At 37.7% G+C, this 26893-nt stretch overlaps 2 protein-coding genes and 1 long non-coding RNA gene across 3 annotated transcripts in view; 1 reads left to right on the top strand and 2 right to left on the bottom strand.

The window, feature by feature from the left end:
- Positions 1-2016: 2016 nt before the first annotated feature.
- LOC147864018 (uncharacterized) lies at positions 2017-8395 on the bottom strand. Its single transcript, XM_087319642.1, has 11 exons — positions 8266-8395; positions 5730-5964; positions 5356-5474; positions 5049-5239; positions 4708-4967; positions 4283-4389; positions 4007-4193; positions 3444-3733; positions 3142-3300; positions 2777-3010; positions 2017-2427 (listed from the first exon to the last, which is right to left on the bottom strand). The coding sequence occupies exons 2-11, from the start codon at positions 5917-5919 to the stop codon at positions 2242-2244; spliced, it is 1923 nt and encodes a 640-aa protein (XP_087175768.1). The 5' UTR covers positions 5920-5964; positions 8266-8395; the 3' UTR covers positions 2017-2241.
- A 3172-nt stretch (positions 8396-11567) lies between these two features.
- The window catches only part of LOC147864015 (callose synthase 9-like), a 32300-nt gene continuing 16974 nt past the window's right edge, over positions 11568-26893 (bottom strand). Inside the window, exons 17-40 of the mRNA XM_087319641.1 lie at positions 21729-21790; positions 21521-21596; positions 21230-21390; positions 21010-21116; positions 20234-20374; positions 20079-20147; positions 19700-19880; positions 19523-19616; positions 18977-19096; positions 18420-18535; positions 18218-18301; positions 18036-18148; positions 17895-17947; positions 15121-15297; positions 14999-15046; positions 14761-14910; positions 14574-14687; positions 14395-14483; positions 14030-14185; positions 13827-13929; positions 12966-13085; positions 12840-12890; positions 12580-12762; positions 11568-12276 (exon numbers count right to left, since the gene is read on the bottom strand). Coding sequence (XP_087175767.1) covers positions 11980-12276; positions 12580-12762; positions 12840-12890; positions 12966-13085; positions 13827-13929; positions 14030-14185; positions 14395-14483; positions 14574-14687; positions 14761-14910; positions 14999-15046; positions 15121-15297; positions 17895-17947; positions 18036-18148; positions 18218-18301; positions 18420-18535; positions 18977-19096; positions 19523-19616; positions 19700-19880; positions 20079-20147; positions 20234-20374; positions 21010-21116; positions 21230-21390; positions 21521-21596; positions 21729-21790 — 2865 coding nt within the window. The 3' untranslated portion in view covers positions 11568-11979. The remainder of the gene's footprint in view (positions 12277-12579; positions 12763-12839; positions 12891-12965; positions 13086-13826; positions 13930-14029; positions 14186-14394; positions 14484-14573; positions 14688-14760; positions 14911-14998; positions 15047-15120; positions 15298-17894; positions 17948-18035; positions 18149-18217; positions 18302-18419; positions 18536-18976; positions 19097-19522; positions 19617-19699; positions 19881-20078; positions 20148-20233; positions 20375-21009; positions 21117-21229; positions 21391-21520; positions 21597-21728; positions 21791-26893) is intronic.
- LOC147864017 (uncharacterized) lies at positions 12163-14064 on the top strand. Its single transcript, XR_015529800.1, has 2 exons — positions 12163-12293; positions 13423-14064. It is a non-coding gene; the product is annotated as an uncharacterized LOC147864017 (long non-coding RNA).

Here is a 26893-nt window from a genome sequence, read left to right as displayed (position 1 = left end):
CCTTCTTCTGATAGGGACTCATACCTGACAATTTGAAGGAAGTTATACACTCTGATGATATTGTAATTTGTGGCTTCAATTCCAAGAGAAGAGAAATTCTCGGCTTCCCCATTCATACACAAGGTCAATTTACAACAACTCGAAAGTCTTGGTTTGAATTTGATGCTGCCCAAAGAAAAGAAAAAATAACAAGAAGTTTTGTCAAAAAAGACTTGTGTGTGCTGCAAGCGTGAGCAAAATATTGGGTGATTAGATAAGGTTGTACGTAGTTCAATGGCTTGTGATGAGACATATTAGGGGAATGCGCGGTTTAATCAAAGCCACATCTAGACCAAACAATTCGGTAATTATTCCTTAGATTATCCAAAACTATGAAGAGCATTACTACAATGTGTTGGTGAGACATGGTAGGAGATGTTGGTGGGAACGTGAAAAGTTCGTCAATAACATTAAGCAGACATGGTGAGCAATTTTATATCCATAGCCTAATGTGTTATGGGCATGACCATATCCTGCGGTAAGTTTTATCGTAGTATTCTATACATGTGGATAAAGTGTGAGGGTTAAACAAGAGTGTAACAAAGGAAAGGATTACTTTTAATCCTTGGGATTGGGACAACCCATTAGGTCAAGTGTGAACTTGCCTGGGGGCCTTAGGTCTGGCTATAAATACGAGGACTAGCTACCCTCATTTGGGACATTATCGACTACGTCGAGACTCCGTCATTGTGGTGGGTCAACTCATTAAATCCTTATCATATGCTTACATTAGTAGCTAGCTCTAACATAGTGTTAGTATGGGCCATGTGCATTGTATGCCAATTGTCATAGTCTACATCTATCATTGGTGGCATTCCTTGGCTCACTCACTCAATGGTGACTCCTACGCATGTTGAAGTGGAGGTACATCTATAGTAAGTAATGTGTTGTGGGCATTGCATCCCATGTGCTAATATCAAGGTTGATTCCCTATCACTTTTGAAGCTAGCACAAGTGATGATCAGTGAGGTCCCTTCTATAAATTGTCAAATGCGGATAAAGTTTGCAAAAGACTCTAGCATCCTTGTCTCCTGATCGACTAATTGGAAAGTTCATCAATAACATTAAGCAGACATGGTGAGCAATGATATCCATGACCTAGTGTTAGTATGGGTTGTGTGCCTTGTATTTCAATTAACAAATTCTACATCATCATTGGCGGCATTCCTTTGCTCACCCAATGGTGACTCCTAGGCATGTTGAAAGTGGATACATCTATGGTAAGTGATGTGTTGTGGCCAGCACAAGCAATGACCACTGAGGTCCCTTCTATAAATTGCCAAATGATGATAAAGTCTGCAAAAGACTCTAGCGTGCTTGTCTCTCTAATGTACATATAAGGTAGGCACTTGCATCCCATTCTCAACCTCATCTTCACATAGCTCGGTCAGCTGTAGCTATGTTCAACGCTTGATTCACACATCAACATATTATTGAATATTGATCATCAATTTCACTCATCTTAACCTTCAACATCACCAGCATTACTAAGACCAAGGTTGAATGACTTATTGGCAAGAGCCTGTGCATTTAACTAGAAGACTAAGAACTTCACAAATACCTCTTGCTATTGGCAGAGTTAAGATTTCAAATTTGGTACCCAAGTTAATTCATTTTAAATTAACGATTTTGTCTAATGTTTAGAAAAACTTGAATAACCTAAGAAAATATAAAGTATAACAAATTAGTTCAGAACAAAATGCATTTCGTCTTTATACAACAAAAAAATAGGCAAGTAAACGTTTAAGTGCAGATTACACCCAAAAAAACCTTAGAATCTCCTCCATGAACGTATACAAGTGTTAACCCAAACCAGAAAACAAATCGCTTATATACATTGAACTTTGATCCATGAAGTCAATACATTTGTTGCCCCAACCCACACTTTGACATGAAGTTAACACAAAGACCTTACACCATGAAGTTGTACATTTGTTGCCCCAAATCAGAAAACAAATGGTTCACATAAATAAACCATTAAGATCTGCAAAGAATGAATTTTAAAAACCAAAATTATCCTACACAGCTGATAAATCCAGATCACAAGTAGAGATTTGGCCACCAGTAAGGGCTAGAAAGGGCTAAAAAGCTTTTTTAACTAAACCGCATTCTCTCTTCTTCACTCACTACTCCATAAGCCATGAAGCATAAAGTTAACTACCGGAAAAACAATAAATAGAGACAAAAAATCAGTGGTGGCTATCACTGTTGACCAGCTATTGGCACAAGGGCATCTTGAGGATCTTGCCCAACTTTTAAGTGTTGTTGCAAGACTAGCACAGCCTCATCCACTTTTAATGTGAGTGATTCCGGAGACTCTAGCAATAAAAGCAACTCTGAGTTGTCCATTTCCAGAAGCATACCCGTTATCTTACCAGCAAGGTTGAACTGCCAAAAAAATAATTTAACATAGTTATCGCACGGTAGTAAAATGTAATTACTCGAGCAATGGGCAGCATATAGCATAATAGAACAAACAACGGATAGCATCTGTTGCTAAATGAAGTTCAAACCAGTAGCAGCAGAGCATATGGCACAAAATTCAAACAGTGGGCACCATTATTATGCATATGAAATTATGCTAAAAACCAAATGACAGGCTGCATATGGTGCAACATGAAAGCAAACTCAAAATAAAGCGCACAAAAGGTTAATGCCTATGGTGCTAAATGAAATGAAACTATGAGCAGAATATAAAGCTGAACGAAAGTCAAACAAAGAACAGAATATAGCTGACCTGAAACTGTTGTACAAGGGGAAATAGACGTTCTCCCAACATTTGCTTCTGCTGCTGGGGAGATGCATTCGCAAGCAAGCTACTCAATTCTGTGGGATTGGTTGGAGGCACTGCTACAACTGCAGGAGGTGGTGAGGCCAATCCACTTGAAGAAACAGTTTGAACGCCATTAACTGCAACCTCGCGTCCACGACCATTGTACACATATTTTGGAGGTTGTTGTCTTGGGCGATTCTGCACACATTATACAAAAAGAAAAGGTTAAAATCCAATCCAAAGTGCACACTGGATGATACGACTCTATTAACTTGTGGACTTAAAAATATATGGTTAGTATTCTGACTAAATATTGAGTCCATACTCACTTGTTGACTCCTCGAAGCATCTTTATAAGACACTTGCTGTTGTAGCTGGGGCTGCTGTTGCTGCAAAGGTATAACCATGGGCAGTGGTCCAGGTTGAGGGTGAATCTGTCCATTGGCTCGACCCCGTATCTGCCGTTGTTGTCTTGGCCCTGCTGGAACCTACAAATATAACAAGACTTCCTCGTATAAAAATGGGTATCTCATATAACAGAATAGTAAAGTGCATGTCAAAACACTCAAAAAATATAACAGCATAGAATGTCATAGAATTAAATTAAATAAGAGTTGCAAGTATGTAATACCACTGGTAATCCTGGCATTGGTTGGAAACCTGGTCTTCCAGGTGGGACACCCGGCCTCCACCCAGGCCTAATGCTTACTGGATACATAATTCCTTGCCTCTGAGGTAGTGGCGGAACAACACCTGGTGGAGCCGGGAAATACATGGGTGGATAAGGACTAGGCACCATTGCACCAGGAGGTCCAGGCATCCCTGCTATCCGTTGGGCATATTGCTGCTCTAATTGTGCTCTTCTTACTTCCCTACGTTGCGCTATAGCAACATATATAGGTTTGCCAAAAAACATCGCACCTAAATGTATACATTGTATTAGCTCAATATAATGAGAAAACAGATTGTTTACATTATGTACATCAAACCAAATGTGCACAATGTATTAGCTCTCTATTAGCTCAGAATAAATCAACATGAAATCTAGCTTACATACTGCATTAGCTCACAGTTCATTTACCATAAAACCTAAATAAATATCACATTGCATTAGCTCAAAGATCATTTACCATGCACAGATCGACAAAACAGAAGGAAAATTTTAATTTATTCTGTGAAGTGAATAAAACAAACCATGCTCAGCCACAGCTTTGGCAGCCTCTTCAGGAGATGAAAAACAAACAAACCCAAACCCTCTACTAATTCCTTTCTCAGTTCGCATCACTTTGGCAGAAACAATGGTCCCATAGGATGAGAAATGCTTCATTAGATACTCATCATCTACCATGTCATCAAGATTCTTCACATAAACATTTGACCCCTGCAGGAAAACATAATTCAAGACAATAAAATAATTTTCATATTAGGAACTTATATATGGAGCAATATATTTGAGACATGTTCACATACTTGATATTTTTGTATCCTCTCCAATCTCTTTTCCTCAAACTGCCGGCGAAGCATCTGTTCTCGCTCCGATTTTTTTTGTGCTCGGCCAACATAAATAGCCTTTGTGCCTGTATGCAGAAAAGACAGAAGAAATATCGCCAGTCAAATAAACCATATAGGACATCCTTCATGCTTGGCTATTCCAGAACCTCAGCATTATCCAATGTAAGCAAATTATGTAAAGAAGAAACAAAGTGTTTGCATTATTAAAAGGTTTATCTCTCATGTGATCTAATATATATACCTAATAGGGCAACCACTAGTTTGTATTCCAAAGAACTTCAATGGTCTTAACTCTCAAATGAATTCAACTCTAATTTCATCTAATAAATATCGAAGGTTTCAACTTTCATATGAGTTAAACTTTAATTTGCTTTAATAATTACCTAATACCGCTCCATTCATTGCTTCCACCGCCTGTTTAGCCTCATCAGGTGTTTCGAAATTAATGAATCCAAAACCCTTAGGCTGGTTATCCTCGTCTTTCATGATAATAAGGTTAGTGATATTTCCAAATTCTGAAAACTTTTGTGTCAAAGTCTCCTCTGTAACATCAGGATCAATGTTTTTCACATACAGATTTGTGAACTTCAGCTCAGCCCCAGGCAAAGTTCTCTCACTTTTCTTCATAAATCGTCCGACATAGCTACAAGGGTGAAAAGTACATTAAAAAGATTTCATCTGTTAACAAAAAAAACTGGCAAGCAATTCCTTATTTTTGGCTTACATTATCTTTGACTTTATCTCTGTGCCATTCATTTTCTCGATTGCAAGATTTGCTGCCTCATCAGTTTCAAAATGTACAAAACCATATCCTCTACTTTTACCATCTTGCATTGCAACTTTGCAAGAAAGAATTTTGCCTATGGGTGCAAAGATATCATGAAGATCTTTATTATCTATAGATTCATGCAAATTCTGCAAGAAACAGGAATTACGGTTTAGCAGTCAAAAGAACAACACATCATTCTCAGCCTATTTAGGAAACCAAACAACTGATTATTTAAGCAATTTCCTGATATGGATTATCATACCTTAACAAAAAGGTTACCCAAGCCACTTTTCCGTGTGCTCGGATCTCTATGCGACCACATAATCCTAATAGCTTTACCATTTACAACTGTGTAATTAAGAGATTCCAGAGCTCGAATTGCTATCAGAAAAAACACAACCAAAGAAAACAAAGAAATTATTCACACTATAACCAGAAAGTTTGATTTTGATCACATAGATCATATAGCCTTACCAGCAGTTTCTGTGAAGGAAATTTTGAGATTTTTTATAGATGAAGCCAAAAAACAACACAATTGTTAGTGAAAGTGCAATCTAAGATCACAGGTTTGAATATGGGATAAATATAATATTTGACATCAAAACGGAATTTAAGACAGATTTGCAAGAAATGTACCATCTGCTGAAATGTTGAAATTTACATATGCATAGCCGAGTGAACGACGGGAAACAGAATCTCGACAAACACGAATAGAGGCAACAGGTCCGACCTGAGAAAAGAGGTCATATAGTTGTGCTTCTGTTACATCTACATCAAGGTCTCCTACATAGAGCGAAGCAGCTGCAGGAGCTGGCACACTTGCCATAGCACTGCCTCCCTTGCCTCCTCTACGCCTTATAAAATAAACACCCTACAATGAAATCAAAGTAGTTTTAGTATCACTAAGATATGAAAACTTTACAATATAATAAATATAACTTTAGAGAGTGATATAATGATAATGTAATTCTCAACTTATTTCTTGTTCCTCCATTGTACGTGAAAATGCGATCGCTTACAGCTTTAATGTCACATAGAGACAGAGTAAAATTTCATTATTATGTCACCTTACAGTACAATAAATATAGCTTTCGAGAGTGATTATAGTGATAATGTGATTCTCAACTTATTTCCCGTCCATACATTATATATGAAAATGCATTGGCTTAGAGCTTAAATGTCACAGAGAGAGAGAGAGAGTTTAAAGTCCCCCCTCCCCTATAACATGTAAAAATGCACCAAATTGTAAAAAACTCTAGCCAATGCTCTCGTTTCAAGAATCAATTATAGATTTAATAAAATCGCATTATGAGAAGGGAGAAATCAGAAGTAATCTCCCCTATTTCACACATAATAAACAATGGCTTTTAACAATTCCCCACTCTCCTGTCAAGTGCCAAGCTTTCCTCCTTTGACTCATAGATATTGATGTTATTAGTGTGTCACTGTCTTCGCAACCTTCATAAGCAAATATAGATAGTTTGACAAATTACAATATAATTGTCATCCTGACTCACAGTTCCTCTTACAAATTACAATATCCTTCTCGCTCTTATCTTCTGTCTCCCTCTCTTCTTTACCATGTAAAAAGAGATGGATTTATAGTGTTCCTTTCTCCTCCTTAACATATAAAAGGAGATGGCTTTACAACGACACTTTATCTTACAATATAAAATGATATGGTTATAAAAGCTCATCTTGCATCACGCATTTAAGGCAGATGTATTGCAATGTCACTTGCTCATTCTCTAAATTCTCATAAAAGATCTTGGATGCATGAGGGAATACATGGCATCATTGCCTGAAATCAAGTAAAATCCCCCAGGTGGTTGACTACAGTGGATATTGATTTCATACAGAATTATCATATGACAGCAGCATTCATGGGCTGATCCAGATACTCAACTAACACCACTGCCATATATATAACTGATTGTATCCCCCCCACATTACATGTTACAAATGTTCCATCATTATACTTTCATCATAGCCTAATTATATAAGGCAGCTACCTAGTGTAGGTAAAATTCAATTGGTTGCCCAAGGTTTACCATTCAATGTCCCTTTGTTTTATCATACATCCTATAAGAATCATATGCACAACACACAGATCACAGGTCAATTTGTCAACTTGAAGATGTCGATACAACATTTCATTTCATTTCTGGCTCTCACAGTGTGATCTTCTCTCACTCTCTTTTTTCACTCATCAACATACGATATTCATATCCAATGTATCTTACTCACATCCCCAATAGATGTCTTGGGTTCATTTCACCTCCTTGCAATGTGAACTTGTCTCATTTTTGTTGTTCTCTCACTCTTGTTTTCTACTCATCAACCTGTGCTATATTCATTCACAATGTATCTTATTCTCTTACCTGATAAATGATTTGGGTTCATTTACCTCCTTGCAATGTGATCTTGACTCACTTTTGTTTTTGTTTGATCCTCAAAATGTACTAGATTTATTTACAATGTACCTCACCCTCTCCCTAATAGATGGATTTAAACTGAGTTTTACACTGTACCTAACGGATGGCGTTATAATAATGTCCCTGATATATGTCTCGTTTCTCTTGTTTCTTACTTTTAATATGGTACGTTACTCTGATTTTCCTTAACACATAAAGGGTATCTTATCCCTCATCGTTTTTTGCCTCAACATATTTCTCCCTCCTCCTTAATGTGTGCCCAACTGCGTTAATCTGACTCTGCTTAACACAAAATATAATATTTTCTAAGATAATATCCCTACCTCTCATCTTTTTCCTCCTCCACACAGAACTACCACGTGTAAGAGGCAGCGAGGATGGGATGTATTGTCATGCTCTCAAATCACTCTCGAGCTTTATGCATTTTCGCCTCTTCAAAACAGCATTTAAAAAGAAAAATTCATTTCCCCCCTCCACATCTCCATATCTCTCAGGACAATCTTCCATTTGTGAGAGTTTCTCAGGACATTTTTCCATGACAAAACCACGGTTAGTTTGTATAGGGTGTCAGAGATTGCAAACTCACCCTACTCCATGAGGAAGAATTTCACAAGAATTATGCGTAGTTCCCAAAAATGTTAGAAAATGCAAAATATATCTCTCACAAACACATGTATATACTCAAACACAATCTCTCTCTCTCTACCTCATCAACAACAAAAGAGTGAAAACCATACCTGTGGTTGTGCTGTCTCGCAGTTCTAAGCTTAGGAGGGAAAACTCCAGCCAAGAAAACAAAGACCTAAAAAATCAAAAGGTAGAGAGGGGGGGGTAGAACGACAGGAGAGGGAGTACAGTACCCCTGCTTCTTGGTCTCCCTATGGATGGGAGGAAAGGAGAGGAGATGAGGCTCTCTCTCTCTCTCTCTCTCTCACCCTAAAAGCTTTCTTTTATAATAAATATCCTTTGCCAAGATTTGAACACAAGACCTAATACAAATATATGTATATTGACATACATATGGATTTACTGTTTACATACATATATATTTAGTACCAAAAAAATATTAGGTCTTTTTTGTATATCCCCCCCCCCCACACCCAAACAAAAATCCCCATGCAAACTGGAATGCCACCTCTGCCTCATGGCATCTAGATGGAAGGCTCCATGATTCTCAAAGAGCATTTCTCTTTCCTTTCTATTCACCTTTTCTTCTTCTCTTACTTGTTGTAGTGCTCGATAAATTTCCTCCCCGCCTCAAGCCTTTCCTTCCCCGCACTTTTATCGCCCTCTAACCCCCCCCCCCCACACACACACACACTTTCATTGCCTCGGACTTTCTCTCGTCACATTTGCAGCAAAAAGTTCCCCCCCCCCCTCCCCTCCCTCAAATGCTTTCTTGTTTTAAGAGGCATATCGGTTGCCATATAAAACAAACTTGGTGAATGTTGGAAGCCATTAAAGAGATTCCCAACTCCATCATCAATGTCATTTCTCCAATGTTATGGTGATAATATTGAAGACTCGAGTATATGATAATGTGGAAGCCTCAAGTATCCATTGATATAAACTACAAACACTCTATCCCAAACATTATTTGATCCAAAGAAGGCCATCCCAATTGTTGGGCCCTTCTCAATTGCAATGTGGGGGGACTTCTAAAGATTAGGTCATTCATGAAGGAGAATGCAAAACTACAAACCATTGTTATTAAGAACGATAATCTTAAGCAAACAATTGCCAAACTTAAGGATAAGATTCAAGAATGTAAGAAAGCTTCTAATTGAAAACAAATGAGAGCTTAATCAATATTGAGGTAAAAGGAAGCAACAAATGATGAAAATAATGGATATGATGAGGCGGTATGTGAGAGATGAAAAATATATGCAAAGCAAAGTCATAGGTTAATGCATGTGTTGGGGATTCATCTTGTAACTCTTGAACTATTAATGCATTTGATGAATCAAGAAAACAATGTCCAAAAATTGAAAGAATGCGAATGAAGATTGAAAAACATTGTAATCTATGGGAGTGAGAGCATGGAAATACTTGCATCCCTTGGCAAGGTCATTGTTAAATTCTTTAGTATGCACTAGGGTATGTGAATATGTACGGGTCATACTAAGTTGGGAATTAAATAAGGCATTGCTAATTCAAAGAAAGGCCTATTGTATGCACAATGGTCAACGATACAAAGCGAAGAATCACAATTGAAAATAGTTGGGAGAACCTCAAAGGTACACAATGATTTGTGAGTGAAGATCATACTTATATCTCACAACAACAGGCCCATTGTAAATCACGCGAAGAAAATTTGAAAAATGTGGTTAAGATGAAAAACAAATAGGGACATCTTTGCGACTAATTCACTTTTTCTACAACTATGCTATTGGGATTACAATGGAATCCCATGCAATGTGGAATGTGGCATAGAATTTATATGAGTTGCCAATTGCCAAAAAGATGATCTTTTATAGTTGTCTTTCATATATGCTTCCTTTGTTTACAATTGAAAATGTATGCATAGGGATTAAGAAATTGGCATCTTGAAAGGCAAGAGATCTTCAATATCTAAAGGTCAAAACACTCAAATGGATGGGAAAGGAAGTGCATGCATGGATAAGTGAATGTTTAATCATGCATTGCAACATGGGATGCCCTATGATTGGACTACAAATTGGATCAAATGTTTGTATAAAGGCAGAAAAGAAAATAATGTGCACGCAACTAGCAAACCATCATACAATCAAAGATACAAACACATACAATCATGGAGAATATAAGTGTTGGGTCTTTAAGAAATACATTTTAGACACTTGGTTGAGACCAATGCTTCTTTATGGGGGGTGGAAGTATGGGCCAATAACATCCCTAAGTCTACTTGGAAATCGTAAAAAAATATCCAAATGCATTTTCTCACAAAGTTTCTTTGAGTCAAGAAACAAATGCTACACACTCTTCAACTTCTTGAGATGGGATCACTTCCCATTGAGATCATTCATGGCCATGGAAAAGGTTGGTGAATACATGCTTAAAGTTTGAAAAAGTCCCTCGCATCAACTTCCTAGAATCACATAGGAAGCAATCAAAAATAAAATAAAATAAAACAAACTTTTGTGTTCTTGTTGGGTGAAAGATATGGAAAATGGTTTAGAAAATGGAATGCAATGCAATTACTTCATAATGCATCATTAGATTACTTTATGAATAAGTCATTTTGCAATGCTAATATATCATGACATAGGAAAATTAGAACCCATCCATTGTTTGCCATCCAAACCATTGCTTTCATGTGACTTCTTAGCTCACATTCACTACAATGTAAGATGAGGGGTTGGGGTAGAAGTGATGAGAGTAACCAACTGTGCATTCTTTACCACAAGTTTGGGAGTTTGAGTATCACACTTTGATACAATGCTCTACCTTGGATAAAGAAATGCACGAGTTTATAAGTTGCATCCATAAAATTGTATTATGTTTCATATCAATGTAATAGCCCAAATTATGTATGAACCTATGTGTAGAACACTAAGGTTGCATTCACATTTATTCACAAGTGTGGTCTTAAATGTAGGGCCAAGTTAAGCATTATACGAATGCCAAAATTATACATTTCCCCTGTGCGAATACAAAGCCTAGAATTTTTACCAAAATCAAAATTTCCATAGGGTGGGCCGAAAGAGGATCATGGAACCGAGTTTCAACCGACATATCTTTTCTAATTTTTCTCTACACTCTTTACTTGTTTAGATTAGGTTTCCATCTTCGGCCATATTCCTTTTTGCACAAATTTCCAATATGAGTGGTCATATATTGCTCCTACTGAAATCTGAAATCCAAGGAATGATTGCGTGTAGGCTTTAGACCAGAAAATTTATATTTAAGTTGAAGTAAAGATAAATATATGCAAGCTAAAAAACCATTAGCTAAAAAAATATATATGGTCCAATTTCCAAGTACCCGTAACTGATGAATCGCCACATTTGTTGTGTCACACATTATGATCAGAAAATATGCAACATCTTTTAATCAGAGCAAGAGTGGTAAAACATGCCACCACATGTTCTGGAGATAAAAGAACTGGCAATCCCCAGAATATTCTTTTAAAGATGGAAAATTTTACTCCATCGAGCATTGTCATTCTCTTTTATATATTGTAATTTGTCACTATAATTCTTGAATATTTAATACAAACTTCCAGAAATACAAAACCAAGGAATATGTCCTCAGCATGATTCTTTCATATGAGATCCAAATTGATAATTTTGAGTTGTGTACAGGACAGTTTGACTAGATTTGAACCCTGGTATAATAGAACAGCTTGATGATGCGAGTTCCATACGGGTGTGTATAAGTTTAAGGTGTGTGGGACTTGATTAATAGAGGTAATGGGGTTTCACATTAGCAAAGTTTGTGATGATTTGAACTTCAGTAAAATGAGGAGAATTTGATCACTGGAGTTTGGCATGGTTTCTGGATGACGCTGAGGATTTAGGTGTCCTGGGAATCCGAGGAGATGGGGGTGCAACTTGCTCACCACCAAGGATGAGGGATATCTCCATCCCCCGGCTGAAGGCTTGATTGAACACAATGCGTGTCTGAAAAGTGGAAATGAAGGGAAACCATGACAAGAGCACCAGAGGAATGAATAATAACATCCCCATCACTGCATCATAGAAATTAGCCATTTTTCGCACGTGCCTCCATACACCTAATCTCTTCATCAGTGGTTTCCATAAAATAGCAATCTGTATGTCACAACAAAGTACACACACAAGATCTCGACACCCCTTTCATTACCTCAACAAGAATAAAAGAGTAAGACAGAAAACTACACTGAGAGTCTCAGGTGTGAGTAGATAATGTTAATTAAATACATGAACCATTCTTTAAATTATAAAAAACTTCTGATATCCACACAAAGAGAAGTGGTTGCATCATCTGATATTAAAAGCAGCTCTGTTTGGGTATCTATGATATGCAATCTCATTGTTCCATTTGTTTCTTCTATAAGCATGAAAAAACAAAAGAAAAAGAGGAGAGAATCTTACAGAAATAATAGCCCAGCCTGTTGGAATGAACGCCAACAAAAGGGCAAATATATCACTGATCGAAATGCTCGTAAATATGACCAAAAGAATTATTGTGAGAACCAAAAGCATAGATAATATTCCCTGTACTAGACGTAGGAACAGTTGAACATTAACAGACATCTTTTGACTGACTGTAAAAACCTGGGAATTGTTAAAATAAAATTAGGAAGAGGTAACCATATAATATTTTACACATTAGGAAAGAGAGGTTTCCAAACCTTTGAAATAATAAGAATTATGAAAAATATCAGCCACGAATAAGCATACACCTACAAAGTTCCATAGTGACATTCACAATCTGCCATAAATCTCAAATGGATTGCAAAATGTTGAATCACACTTACAAGTAGGTTAGTATTTCCATTTACAACATGTAGTTGATAGACCACACCATATTGGAAGAAGAAGAACCGCAAGCATAATATGGACTCCACAATTCTTCCACCGCAACTGTGAACATGCTCCTGCAGTATTGGTTTTGAACACAAATAGCATAAAGTTGGATAAGTACAAAGTATAAATGGCACAATAATATGTGATGCAGTGCAACTTTACAATGCAAAAAACTAAAAGAAACTAAAGAAAAGTTGTAGTTTTGGCAAGGTCATCTTTCAAATAAAAACCATGAACTAAGTTTGACTATATGTTGATTGATCTTAGAGCCATTAATATATTTGAACTAGGAAAAGAAGAAAGATTATTAACAGTTTGATCAACTTCTTCAGCATGGTGAGAGTTTAAATATTTACATAAACTGTAAAATATTAATTTTATGCATCACAAAGACATTGTATAATTTAGATGTTGTCAGTGCAAGGAGCTGCACGCAAATAAGATGGACAAAGAAGCTTGGAGTGAGTTCAGAAATATCGTCTCAAGAACCATTCAAAGGAAACTTCTTCATAAGAAAAATAACAAAAACATCAGTAACAGCACTAGTGTGGCTGGTGTCGCTCTATGGTTGGTTCTTAGGAATTGAAATGTGTTATGATTCACTGTGCTATTGGTTTCAGAGCCTGAAACTTGCCTGTCACATAGTAAATTTTGGGATATATGGTACAAAATGTGAATCGATTATTATTAAGTTTGGTTGTTTGTAATGCAATAATCATCTTGTCCAGGAGTCAAAGCTTCGTACAAACAGAGTATGCCACAATCTCAAAGGCTGGAAATCAGTAGTGTAGTTTTCCATTTATCTTCTTCACCTGCTCATTATTCCACCATGTTTCCCAGCTCTCTCTAACATCCACTCCTATGCCACTCTTGTATAAAATCCAGTTTGTCCAATCAGCAAAATCTTCAACCGTCCTGGTCAGTTGGCGTAAAGAGACTATGAGAACTACAATAAAGTCAACAAATCTCATTCTTCTTTCAAACCTTTAGATAATCTAATCTGAGAAAAATATACTTTTGCCATTCGAAACCAGCAGGGTTGAAAAGAAATGGGGCAAAAAGCCAAGATACTGCCAGAAACCAACTCGCTAAACTCAGAATAATATAGCTGCTTCTTGTTTTCTCAAATCCATATATGATGTTAACCAGCAAGAGCATCAAAATTTCTAGTCTGAAATGGCAAAGGACATGTGGTATTGATGACAATATTTGCAAAAATGTACAGATACAAGGTATTCAAATGTATACAATTACATGCACTATATCTCTAGGGATCTGATATAATATTCAGATCGTTACTATAGTTAAGTGTTTACATTCTTTTCATTTATTTACAAATTCTTGTTGCTGGTTCTGATGGATAGGTAAACAACATTTTACCCTTTTACAAAATGGCTTCGGGAATATAAGCGATAATTTTCAGCAAATCGGGTGTGTTGAACCACAAAACCCCTTCCTGTTTCCTGGTTCTGCAGTTTATTTGTTGATTCTCAGTGAAGAATTATAAAATTTTACTAGAGATTAGCTTTGAACTATAGACATAAATGATCTGCAGATACCTTGGCAGCTCCATGCAAAATAGCTCTCGCAAAATAGTGTGTACATGTGCCCAACAAGAAAGCGTAGAATACTGAATACAGTTGAAGTTGCATTGTTATAAAATTTACCAAGGCCTACATGAACGAAGACAATCAGAAACATAATATTGGATCCTGTATAAATGACATAATCTTATGCTTATACGACCTTAAAAACACCCTCTTCAAGTATGTGCACTGTGACAATTGGTATTATGGCAATGGCACCTATCTGAAATAGAAACTCCGTTTCCAGAGCAGTATCAGTAGCAGGGCTTGCAGTGTCACTTTTGAGGTATCTTCCAATTCCAGAAAAAGCCTAAGAGTAAGACAATAACTCAAATGTCAAGTGAAAACACCATAAGAATCATGCACTGAATAAGTGAAATGTAAATTGAAGAACTGACCAAGTAAGCTCTCCCATAAAGAAAGACGTAAACAGTAAGCACCATCATCTGTAAATCAGTCTCGAAGTCATGCTTAAGGAATTTCATAGTTTACGACATAATAGACAAAGATATCGCATTACCATGCAGCATACATAGAAGCCTATAGATGAGATATAAAAGGACATCATCCGGAAAAAGTCAAAAAGCTGCCCCAGTCTATACATGTCTCTGCTCAAACTTTGTTCACCATTTCCACAAGCTACTTTTCCTTGAAACATAGCTATTTGGTTCAAGCCCACAGAACAACCTTTCCCAACCTGAAATAACAACCATTTTATTCAGTTAAAAACAATTGCATGCATGCACATGTTACATATTTCAGGTTTGGTTTTATGCTTGTACATAGACTTTTCATAGCTTGAAAGGCAATTGACACTATTACTGATGGTCTGATTGACTTCGTCATCCACAACACTTTGGGGAGAGATGATGATCAACACTATGACAAGGATAAACCCATCTGCTCGTTTCACATCACTATAAAACCAGATTTTTGTGCAGCTCCTCTCATTCTTCTTGCCTCTTGCTTATATGTTTCTATCTTTGTGACTGGTTTCCTTGTGCAACTTGACTCACATGTATCTAGTGTAGGAAGAGTATAATAGGCAGCTGCTCGATTGGTGTCCCCCTGGCTTCGTACATAGAACATTATCATTAGACGTCCTCAGGGTCTTAAATCCCTGTAGGGAGGATTCCACTAAGATGATCAAATCCCTGGTTGAGTTTGTGAGTTGTGGTCTGTGGCTCACTTCCATAGTTGTTAGTTTCGCCTCAAGCTGGGCAGGGTGCTCAGTGTGCAGGGTCTCCTCTTGTTGAAAGGTTTCAGTAAACTGCACAAAAGTGGCACTGAGTTCGGCATGAGTAGGTAGCCTGCTTTGTGTATGCCATTGCATGGTGGTGGTATGCAGGGCTTCTTCTAAACGTCTGTGGCAGTCTAACTCTGATTCGGCCAATTGGTTAGCAAGGGAATTTCACAAACTCATTGCAGTTTTGTAGGCACATGTGTGGGCAGTGGACTCGCTCTTGGCAGCCTTGAGTTGGGCAGAGAGTTCAGCATTTTGTCGCATGAGGCGCTGTACCTGATGTTAATATTCAGCACTGGCCCAAGAAAGTGCATCAAGTCTGGCATAGACAGTGGTGATAGCGTCCATCGTGTCTTGAAATGCTCCAGAATGAACTTCGAGGTTTAGTAGCACTGTGATTGCAGTCGTCAGCGTGGTGGCATGAAGGGCTTTGGCGCTCTGTCAGCGTTGCATCTAGGAATCGGCAACGGTTTGCAGTTTGGGGGTTTCCAAACCTGGACCGGACCGGTTTCTAAACCGGTTTGGACAAGCCGATTAAGCCTTAACCGGCTTGGTAACTGGTTAGAGCAATCCCAAACCAAGTTCAAACCGGTTAAGGAAGCTCAAGTCTAAACCGAACCGAACAGAACCGCCAAACCGCGATTTGATGGTTCGGTTTAGGCTTGAGCCAAGCCATTGCCAATTCCTAGAACTTGCATCTTCAAAGGTCGTTCCAGCGTTTCTTTGACATGCAAGCTCGTAGTTGGCAGGTGTGGGAATCAATGGCTAGTGGATTGGGTTGGGTGACCATCGGCATCTCATGTGAGAGCGTGGGTAGCCAGCCACATCTGCACATATTTCCTTCTTAAAAGGGACGTCAGGCATCCTAGTTCAACCAGGGGCTATTCTGAAATACTCGATTCATCTTTGTACTGCGTGCACAAAGAAACCCTATCGATATCTGTAAATAAATGGAACGCGTAGTGAGAATCTTAGCGACCAGTAAAGCATTTACAATTCTTCTGCCCTTTGATCTTCCAATACACTAGCTTCAACAACTCTTGTGCATTCCGAAAAATACAGTAGGAATTAGACCTACTGAGCACGCTAACAAATCGACGAAGTAAACTTGGATTTCTGTAATCGATAGTTTTGTCGGATCGAAGTGACCGTGGGTTTATTGATTAAACCCAATTACCGAATCTCCATAATCATAGTCTGAACCACATGCAAGTCAGACGGGAAGCATCTTCATGGTGTTTCCAGTGGCGGATGGGTGAGTAATGTGTGAGAACCTGCCGTTGGGAGGGGGAAAACAGCTGGAAAGGGTTGTGAGGCGCACTTCCTGAAATATCCAATTTATGTTGGAGGAAATAGGGGTAGAAAGCAAATATATCCGGACAGGAGTAAAAGTAACATCCGAAAGTGACCCTCTGGTGGGACTCTTGGAAGATTGAGTGTAGTTCTTCTCAGGGGAGGTTGTGTCATGTTGGTTCGCTGATCATGCTTTCTAAGGTCAACCGACTTTGTTTTTCGGCAGCACCAGTGGTCTTAAAGTGTTGTTTAGCTACAACCGCTATTGAACATACCAATAGCAAAATTTGCATTCTTAGGGACCCACTTTTGTGTTCATACTGGGATCATGTTCAAGGCTACATGGGTTGCCAACCTTGCGAATGTTTAGGAGGTATTCTATTGTTTATGAGTAACTTAATTATATTTATTTTGGTTTTTGTTGATTCTGAGAGACAAGAGAACATTTTAAGTTGTCTTACAGGCCAGTTTGGCCTCTTAAGAAAGTAAACATTTCTTTCTTCGCCACCATCAATTATCCTCTGTATGGAATAACAGGTGTGCTTGAGGGTGGGTACATAGAGGGGATGATGTTACTCATTGTCAATGAAAACGGAAATAGGCACCCGCTGTTATCACTTATATTTGTCCAAATGCAAGTACATATATTTGAGCATTCCACATACATATAAGTAATTAAGGAGGATAATGGAGAACATTTTCTTGGCCTTTGCATTGATACTTAATGAATTTACTAATTGAGAAGACACTGAATTGACCTGGATATATTCGTGATGAGTGATGCTTCCATTTCTGAGAATTGAGTTGTATCCTACATCAATAAAGAAAAATATTCATTCAGATATAAAGTTTGGCTCTATATATTCATTCAGTTACTACTCAAGAGGGTAAAAGGAAACCTGCAAAAATATCTTCACTGGTATTGATGCCTCTAGATGCTTTACTTATTCCTCCTCTAGTTATATGGAAAATCCTATCGAAGATATCACCATCTCCATAGTGCATTCGTACCCTATTAGGTTCATAAATTGCCTGTCAATATAGATATTTGAGTAAATTCTGCAGCCTATTGTGAATATACCTTAGAGGATTAGCAAGAACTCTCTGGCCAAGAGTAGCCCAACATTCCTCCTGATTTGACATGAACCATGCAATGGACGAGACACTGGAAGTAGGAACCAGTGGAAGAGCAGTCATTGGGGGATCTGGTCTTAATACATAACAATACATGTGCCTTACGAAACTGTAAACTAGAGTGAATATATTAAGTACAATGGACCCACCTTCCCGTAAACACATGCGCTCGAACTCCAAGGATTGATGGAGGACATAACCCCTGTTTGCAACTGAACTCCTCGAGCAGATTCCGCATCTTTAACGCTTCTTCAAAATAGTTGTCCTATAGTAAGAGACAGTAATGTACGGAACCATATAAAACATGACAGGAACCATGTCAACTTTTCAAAACTAATACCTTGGAAAAGGGATAAGAGATTCAAAGATCACATTATTTCAAGCAATGCCTTCTTTTTATTTTATGACAGTGGACCCATTCCTTAAGTACCTGGCTACAGCTAGCACACATTGCAAACATGTTGTGCACAAAAGTACCAGCTTTCTTTACAAAATGCTAATTCCAACTCTTAATTATAAATGTGCTCTAAAGTTCACATAATTTCAAGCTATGCCTTTTTGTTTATTTTATGACAATGAACCCATTTCTCAACTATCATGCAACAGCTATTACACATTGTAAACATGTGTTGTGCACCAAAGTGGCAGCTTTCTTTACAAAATGCTAATTCAAACTCTTAATTATAAATGTGCTCTAAAGTTGCACCTGGTCAGCAGCAGTGCTTTGGAGTGCATCACCACGTGTGAATATGATAGCATGGTTTTGGTTCTCGGATTTTCGTTCACCCAACCATGGATCCCCAGGGAGTTTTATTTTGTAGATTTCCTGGAAATTACTTTAGAATGTCAAACACAGGTAAACAATTCTTTAATTGATAATACATAGTACACCAAATATGCTCAAACCTCTAGAAGATTGTATGTTTAACATGTTAACTTTGACATAATATCTAGACAGGGTAACTTAACTGAACAATCATAGTATTGTTTCCATTAGTTAAGATTTTACAAAAGATGCCTCTTGGAATAGTTCTAGCATCTGTTGAGGAGTGTAATACTGAAAAATGCTAAAAGATTACAGAAGAGGAAACACATGATGGACGTATATGATTTCATATAACTCAGTTTGGTGTGGGCAGAAGATTTCAAATGGAGCATTGCTTTCATTGAATAAAGAGTTCTAAATTTTATCCATTGATTAGTTTCAAAAATTGATTGAAGTGATTAATACGATTGCGGACTGTAAGCTTACTTCTTCTATGCCATTAACATTGGCTTTAATAAGCTTTGAGAAATATTCTTTCCGGTCAGACATGTGTATATATGCCACTCGTAATGCTTTATTCCTGCAGCAAGGATAATTGATAGATGGTTCGACAAGAAGTTATATCCTTAAAAAATACATGTAAAAATACAGCGTATTTCATACGTCTTTAACAGATAGAGAATATCCCGTTTCTGTTGTTTTTGTTGTTCTTGTTGCATGCTTATCTCACATGTCACAATATAGGTAAACTTCAAGTTTGCATGCACCTGATCCCTCTGTGATCTGGGATCTCCATCGCTTTTAGTAATCTTATCTGCATTTTGATCACTTTTAGCAGCCTTATCTGCATTTTATAAACATGCAGCCTGTCAAGATGACCAGATGGATGCATATGAAAAAACTGTTGTAGATGTAATATCTACCTACATCTTGATTGATGCAATATTTTTTTATGCAAAAGAATTAACATGAATGAAATTTTGTACTGTCATTACCTCTTACAGTATTATATATATAGGCCAATACATTTCTTTGTACCAACCTTCAGAAGCTGAAATCTCTACAAGTCTTTGTACTTGAAGGGCCTTGTGATAGTACATCATTCCCCGAACTGTATAAAGGTGGCATTCATTTAAATTGGCTAGAATTCTAAGAGCATTTAATGCTACAGCAAAAAACAATAAATCATTTGTAAACCTGTCCTTGCTAATGTCTGCCCACGGTAGGAGGCCCACAAACGTAATTTCAAAGCTACTTGCAAAGTCTTATCTTCATTCACTCTCATCATCAATATATCCTCTTTCATTTTCAGTTTTTCCAAAAAGTTTTTCCAATCATCTAAAAGCAAAAAAAACAGTTTACAGTGGTTTTGGCTCAATAGTTTTATATAGAACACTTCAGCTCTAGGACAGCCATACATTCTAGATCATTTGATTTCAGTACAATTTTGAAGAATCAAAACCAAAGCAGCAGTATTAATGCAGATATCTTTCAGTCCATCAGATTAATACAAAGAAATAAAGATATTATCATCTTTTAAGAGGCCAAAATATCCAACAAGAACAAATGAAGGATTACACCTTAAAATATTGCCTCATCTTTACAAAGAAACTAACATAAATATAACTAGCTCTAAGTTACCAAAAACTCTTGTTAACTACTCCAGAAACAACAGATCTTAAATAGATTAAAACTTCTTTGTTGCCAGGTAAAAATGGCCTCATTTTCTGCTACAAAGAAATCAAGATAGTTCTATTTGCATCTTCGAAACGCCATATTTCAATTCTTAGAAATAGTTTTTACGTTAACTTGTCAAAAACATTAAAAGTTCAAAGAAATGCAGACTTGTCTCAAAAACATAGTAAACAGTATGTCCCTCCAACTAGTGTAGAAGAGGATGACAATATGAATCGCTGAAACAGGAGGAATTCGTTTTTTAAAAAAAAACCTAGAATCATAAAGTTGTAATTCACCTGGAAAAACTTTTTGCAAATAAAATAGCAATGAAATGCCATCCTCTTGTTTATTCAACTGCTCAATTGTGTATATGACATCCCCTGAAGAGAATGGTGTAATCACACTACCGAAAGAAAGGAAAACTCGGATTGGAAACAGGGAAAACATCAGAGGAAGAATCTGACAAGAATGAGGTTGCAGGAGAAAATAAGAAAAACTTCAGGTTCAAATACATACCTGAAGGATCTCATTGTTTCAATAGATTTAGCCTTGGGCATATTCATAAATAGCGAATTTGCAAAAAATTGTAATCGACGACGCGCTTCCGGATTCTTTGGGATACTTTCTGATCCATCTCCTTTTAGAAGGTGTTGTAACCTTTCTATTTTTGAGCGACACTACATGAGCACAATTTCACATGATGAGAAAATTCAGTTCACAAGTTTGTTAATATATAATTGCAGAAAGAAAATAGCTTTCAACACATTATCTGTATAATTCAGCTGATGCACCTCAGGAGATACCTACCACCTTGTGAGCTTCAGTAGGCCACTGAAGCTCATGCGAAGTACTCCGAAGGACCTCAGGATATATCTTAAACGATCTAAAAACAAGGATTGACTATAAGATTACCTTATTGACTATTATTAATGAGGAAAATCTTCCAACACACAAAAGCACATACATCTACTATTAACACATTTATGCAAACATAAGAAAGAAATTATCTTCAAACCTCTCAAGCATATCAAAGAATTTACTGATGGACCTCTCTGCTGCCTCAAGTTGTTTATTTTCCTGGCCATGAACAAAACATCAATGAATTGACAAAAGGTATAATTGTAGGTCCAAAAAGATGGTCTCCAGAAACATCAACAAAACCATGAGCGAATCGCAAGAAATATCAACAAAACCATGTATAAGGAATTTACTGGTGGACCTTTGTTGCATCAAGTTCTTTATTTTTCTGCCCATGCACAAAAACATAGGAGTTTATGTGTTGGCCCATGAAGTAATTAGATCTCTTTCCAATCAGATAGATAGAAAGAAAGAAAGATATATTTCTTTTAAGAGGCCAAAATGGCCTATTAGACCAAACAAGAGATTACATCTTAAGTGTTGTCTCGTCTTTGAGAACAAATAAAAAAAATAAGTAAATAATACTTCGTAAATATATAAGTATATAAGATAAAAAGAGACGAGGGAATTTGGTTTTCGGTACATGTGAGATTCTCATGTTAGGTGTATTGTAGCTTTTGTCTTCGAAAGATTTCTAGCATAGGTCAATCCAAAATGGAAAGGTCTCCGAAGCAAGGGAAGCACCTGCGATGGTGGCAGATAATGGCTTTTATCTGTCGATGACAAGGGTGTCGAGGTCGTAATCCATGGGGCCGAGGCCTACGTGCACGGCAAATTGCTATTGCCCAATCAATTATAACCCCTTTGTTATGTCCTGGTCGGGAGCCCATTTGTGTATCCCGTGATTGACAACAACTTTTCTCGATGTCTCTTGAGCTCTAGCAAGAAAAGTCCTAGGCACCATTGGTCCTCATATTCTATTACCTTGCGTAGTGGGCGAAAGCCTTGTTTAAAGAGGCAATGGTATCTCCCCCTGATTTCATAAAAGACACTACAATAACAAACATAGTGTTCTTCGGATTCTGATCCTTGATGGCACAATTGGCAAATTCTCTCTTCTAGAGGTAGTCGGGTATATCTGCCTACCTCGATCTGTAACTGATGTGATGAAGTTCGTCGCTACCCTATCACACTACGCAGTACATAGGATAGATGCATGTCCATATAAGGTGGCCTAATGATGAATCCATCCTCCAATGTGTGTAAGAAGTGTTTTATTGTGGGCCATCTTCGTACCAAGTGATATTTTGGGGCTGATCCATGTTATCTTGTTTTCCAAGTTAATAATATCAGTTCGGATCACTCTATTCTTTTCCACTTTGGTCACATTTAGATGGGGACAGTCCAAGCTATATTGGAACGGGGGTAGTGCATCTATATTCATGCCACGTGACTTGAACCATTGCTGCATTTCAGCATACCAACAATAAATGTCTCCATTTTTAGCCAGTTGTCTTGACGATGAACTACCTTGGGTACCTTTGTTTAGGGAGCTCCCAAAGACGTCATATAAATGTCACTGATAAAAACTATGCCTCGGTAATGATAGGTGCTGCTCCCATCTCTGCCCAGAATATACCGATGCTTTGCTCCTTATCATGTGGGCAATCATTGACACTAAAGGTCTCTCTAAATCTTTCCAATGATTTGCCTTGTTAAGACTCAGTTCCCACATTTCTACTTCATAGAGAAGAGTTGCTGTGACAAGTGTATCAAATAACCATAGCTTAGTTCGTGGCCCTTGGAACTGCAAATGTGCACATTGTCTCTTGAAAGCACCAAGGGCTGCATATCCACGAGAAAGTCGGGCACAAGCAGCCTCCCGTAAGGAGAACCTAGGCCCTGCAAATATTACTCCTAGGCATGTGTAGGTGTGTGTGTATTCCACCTTTTCGTCTCCCAAGACGAATTCCGGTTCTGATCTTGTTAACCATGCTTGAGTGGTGTTAAACACCATCACTTTAGTTTTATCCATGTTGATTGATAAACATTTGTCCGTACAAAATAGTTTTAAGGCATTTAGATGTCTTTGTAGTCCCTCCGGAGAGTCAGAAATCAGCACAATATCATCAGCATATAGTAATATTTGTATAGCTACACCTGCTAGGCGTACTCCCAAACCCCCAAATCTCTCTATGTAATGTGATACCTCATCTATATAGAGACCGAAGAGAGTGGGTGATAGTGGGCATCCTTTCGGATTGTGCTAGCCACCGCCTCTGGCAAACCCTTGGAAGATCGCACTTTCCTGACACGGATTCATAGAGTGCATAGATTACCCATTGCATATCTGTAGGAAAACCAAGGGCTTCTAACCCCTGCATAAACCGAGCACGTGGCACAATGTCAAAGGTTTTTCAGAAATCCACAAAGCAGCAATAAATTCTCTTATTGGACTCTTCCGTCCTCAATAAGGGCCTGGAGGGTGAATATGTGATCCAAAGTTGTGAACCCCTTCCGAAAGCCTGGCTGTCCAATTGAACGGCAGCCATTCCGCTCTGCCCATATACTTAATTCTGATTCTAGAATCGAGCCATATAGTTTAGCCAAGTAATGGCCAATCACGAACCACCAAATCTGTCTATGTAATGCAATACGTCATCATCCCCTCCACTCCATCCCAACAAATGGTGGGAGAGGCATGGGGTTCATGAGGACGCTTAGGCAGACGTACCCTTGGACAAGCCCCCGGCGCAAGTCACGTTCAAAGACTTGATAATTATCCGAATTCGGCAATTCACATTGCGTATTATTAGAAATATTGAGAATCGAGTAGATAGGTATATAGAGTTACAACTGCAGAGATGGATATATGAAAACAGAATTTCTATTACATATGAGAGTAGTTCAAAATGGTAGTTTTCCCATGCGCTCACACCTTAGAGCTTAGATAGGATATGGACCGGCTCACTACAAAATTAGTGGGGACAAATGATCAATCTGACCACTGTGTGAGAAAAGTGACTTATAATCTATGTTTGGTCTTAGTATAAATGTGCAAGTCAGTTGACAGTAGTGGAGATATTCCTTTTCTGTCAACTGACTTGTCATTTAATATGACCCAACTCCCTAGGTACAGGCTAGTGCTAGATAATACTTATCTTGAAGTCAATGACGCATACTTCAAGACTAAGTACATCGTAACTTGCCCACAAAATATTCTAGCTGACTTGATTAGCCAATCCTTTTATCTATTTCTCTCTTTCCTAAATATATTGTGTCCTACGCATCTACGGTTTCCTAGATTAACACCTTATCGACCCATATGGTCGAGTTGCACACTAGCCGCTCCTCATTTGGGGCGCTATCACAAAATGTGCACTCTAAGAGCACATATGGGGATAGATTTACAACTTGGGGCTGATCATTGATTATATCTAACACGTATCGCATTTTGCTTTCATCATTGCAAGAGCAAAGATATCCATTGCTGAGAGTTGTTTGTTATTATAGATCCTCGACATAGAAACCAAACAGTGGTGATAGTGGGCATCCTTGTTTTACTCTGATTGTGGTAGCCACAGCCTCTAATAACTTAATGGGAGATCACATTCTTCTTGACACGTATTCAAACATTTCATAGACTCCCGATTGTATATATAAGATGACGCCAAGGGCTTCAAGCTTCTAACATGAGCTTAGAGTGAAGTACAATGTTTAGGGTGCCCTCCTCTGTAAGGGCTCCGAGGGTCAATATTTGATGCAAAATTATGAACCCCTTTTGAAAAGCCTGCCTGTCAAACTGAACGGAGGCCATACTTCATTCTGATCCTAGGATTTAGCCATATACTTGAGTCAAGGAATGGCTAATTATGATTTTCCTATAATTTCTCAGCATCATGGAATTACCACTCTTGAAGATTGGCACAATGGTATGTTTTGTCCAGCTTGTAAGGAAACCTTTACACATAGCTCTATTAAGGATGTGTGCCAGCAATGGGAGCAAGATGTCATGGACATAGATAGAGCGCTCACCTAGCAATCCATCATGATCTTGAGCCTTCCAGAATTGTAATGGATCAAATGCATTTCTTTATATTTTGAGTAGAAAGGTGGATTCATGTGGCATGAGCCATGTGGAATATATATGTATCTATATCTATATAGGTATGTATGTATATATCTCTCTCTCTGCATTATGATTGTCCTATAATTTCTCGGCATCATGGAATTACCACTCTTGAAGATTGGCACAATGGTATGTTTTGTCCAGCTTGTAAGGAAACCTTTACACATAGCTCTATTAAGGATGTGTGCCAGCAATGGGAGCAAGACGTCATGGACATAGATAGAGCGCTCACCTAGCAATCCATCATGATCTTGAGCCTTCCAGAATTGTAATGGATCAAATGCATTTCTTTATATTTTGAGTAGAAAGGTGGATTCATGTGGGCGTGAGCCATGTGGAATATATATGTAACAAAGGGGTTACGATTGATCGGGCAATGGCAATTTGCCGTGCACGTAGGCCCTGGCCCCATGGACCACGACCTCAACACCCTTGTCATCAACAAATAAAAGTCATTATCTCCCGCCATCGTAGGTGCTTCCCTCGCTTCGGAGACATTTCCATTCTGGATCGACCTATGATAGAGATCTTTCGGAGACAAAAGCTACAATATATCTAACTTGAGAATCTCGCATGTGCCAAAAACCAGATTCTCTCGTCTCTTTTCTTTTCATCTTATTTACTTTTATATTTACTGTGTAATATTTACTTTATTTTGATTTGTTCTCAAAGACGAGAAAAATTTAAGATGTAATCTCTTATTCGGTCTTATAGGCCATTTTGGCCTCTTAAAAGACGTTAATATATCTTTCTTTCTTTCTTTCTGCCATTTTGTAATACCTATATATATCTATATAGGTATGTGGAATATATATGTATCTATATCTATATAGGTATGTATGTATGTAATCTCTTATTTGGTCTTATAGGCCATTTTGGCCTCTTAAAAGACATTAATATATCTTTCTTTCTTTCTCTTTCTGCCATTTTGGCCTGTTAAAAGATGTTAATATATCTTTCTTTCTTTCTTTCTTTCTATATATATATACATATAGAGGCAAATATGGCCTATGAGACCAAATGAGGAATTACATATTTAAATGTTGCCTCATTTTTGAGAATAACAAACAAAAGAAGAATACCTAGATATAAGGTGCTTAGCTAAATATACTCGTTGGTAACTTGTATTTAGTTTATAGTTCAAAATTAAATTAAAGCACAGAAGATTAAAACAAGCCAACTTAGATGCCTAG

This window comes from Azolla caroliniana, unplaced genomic scaffold (genome assembly GCF_043228905.1).
Source record: "Azolla caroliniana isolate FFs.n. ecotype wild unplaced genomic scaffold, voAzoCaro1.0.p SCAF_5, whole genome shotgun sequence".
In the NCBI taxonomy this organism is placed as follows: Eukaryota; Viridiplantae; Streptophyta; class Polypodiopsida; order Salviniales; family Salviniaceae; genus Azolla; species Azolla caroliniana.
This window is presented reverse-complemented; position numbering and strand designations above follow the sequence as displayed.

Coding starts and splice junctions, on each gene's coding strand:
- LOC147864018 (XM_087319642.1), bottom strand. CDS start 5,919: ATGGCAAGTGTGCCAGCTCCTGCAGCTGCTTCGCTCTATGTAGGAGAC. Junction 5,475..5,729: donor TTTCAACATTTCAGCAGATG/GTACATTTCTTG, acceptor TTTTTCTGATAG/CAATTCGAGCTCTGGAATCT. Junction 3,011..3,141: donor ATGCTTCGAGGAGTCAACAA/GTGAGTATGGAC, acceptor TAATGTGTGCAG/AATCGCCCAAGACAACAACC.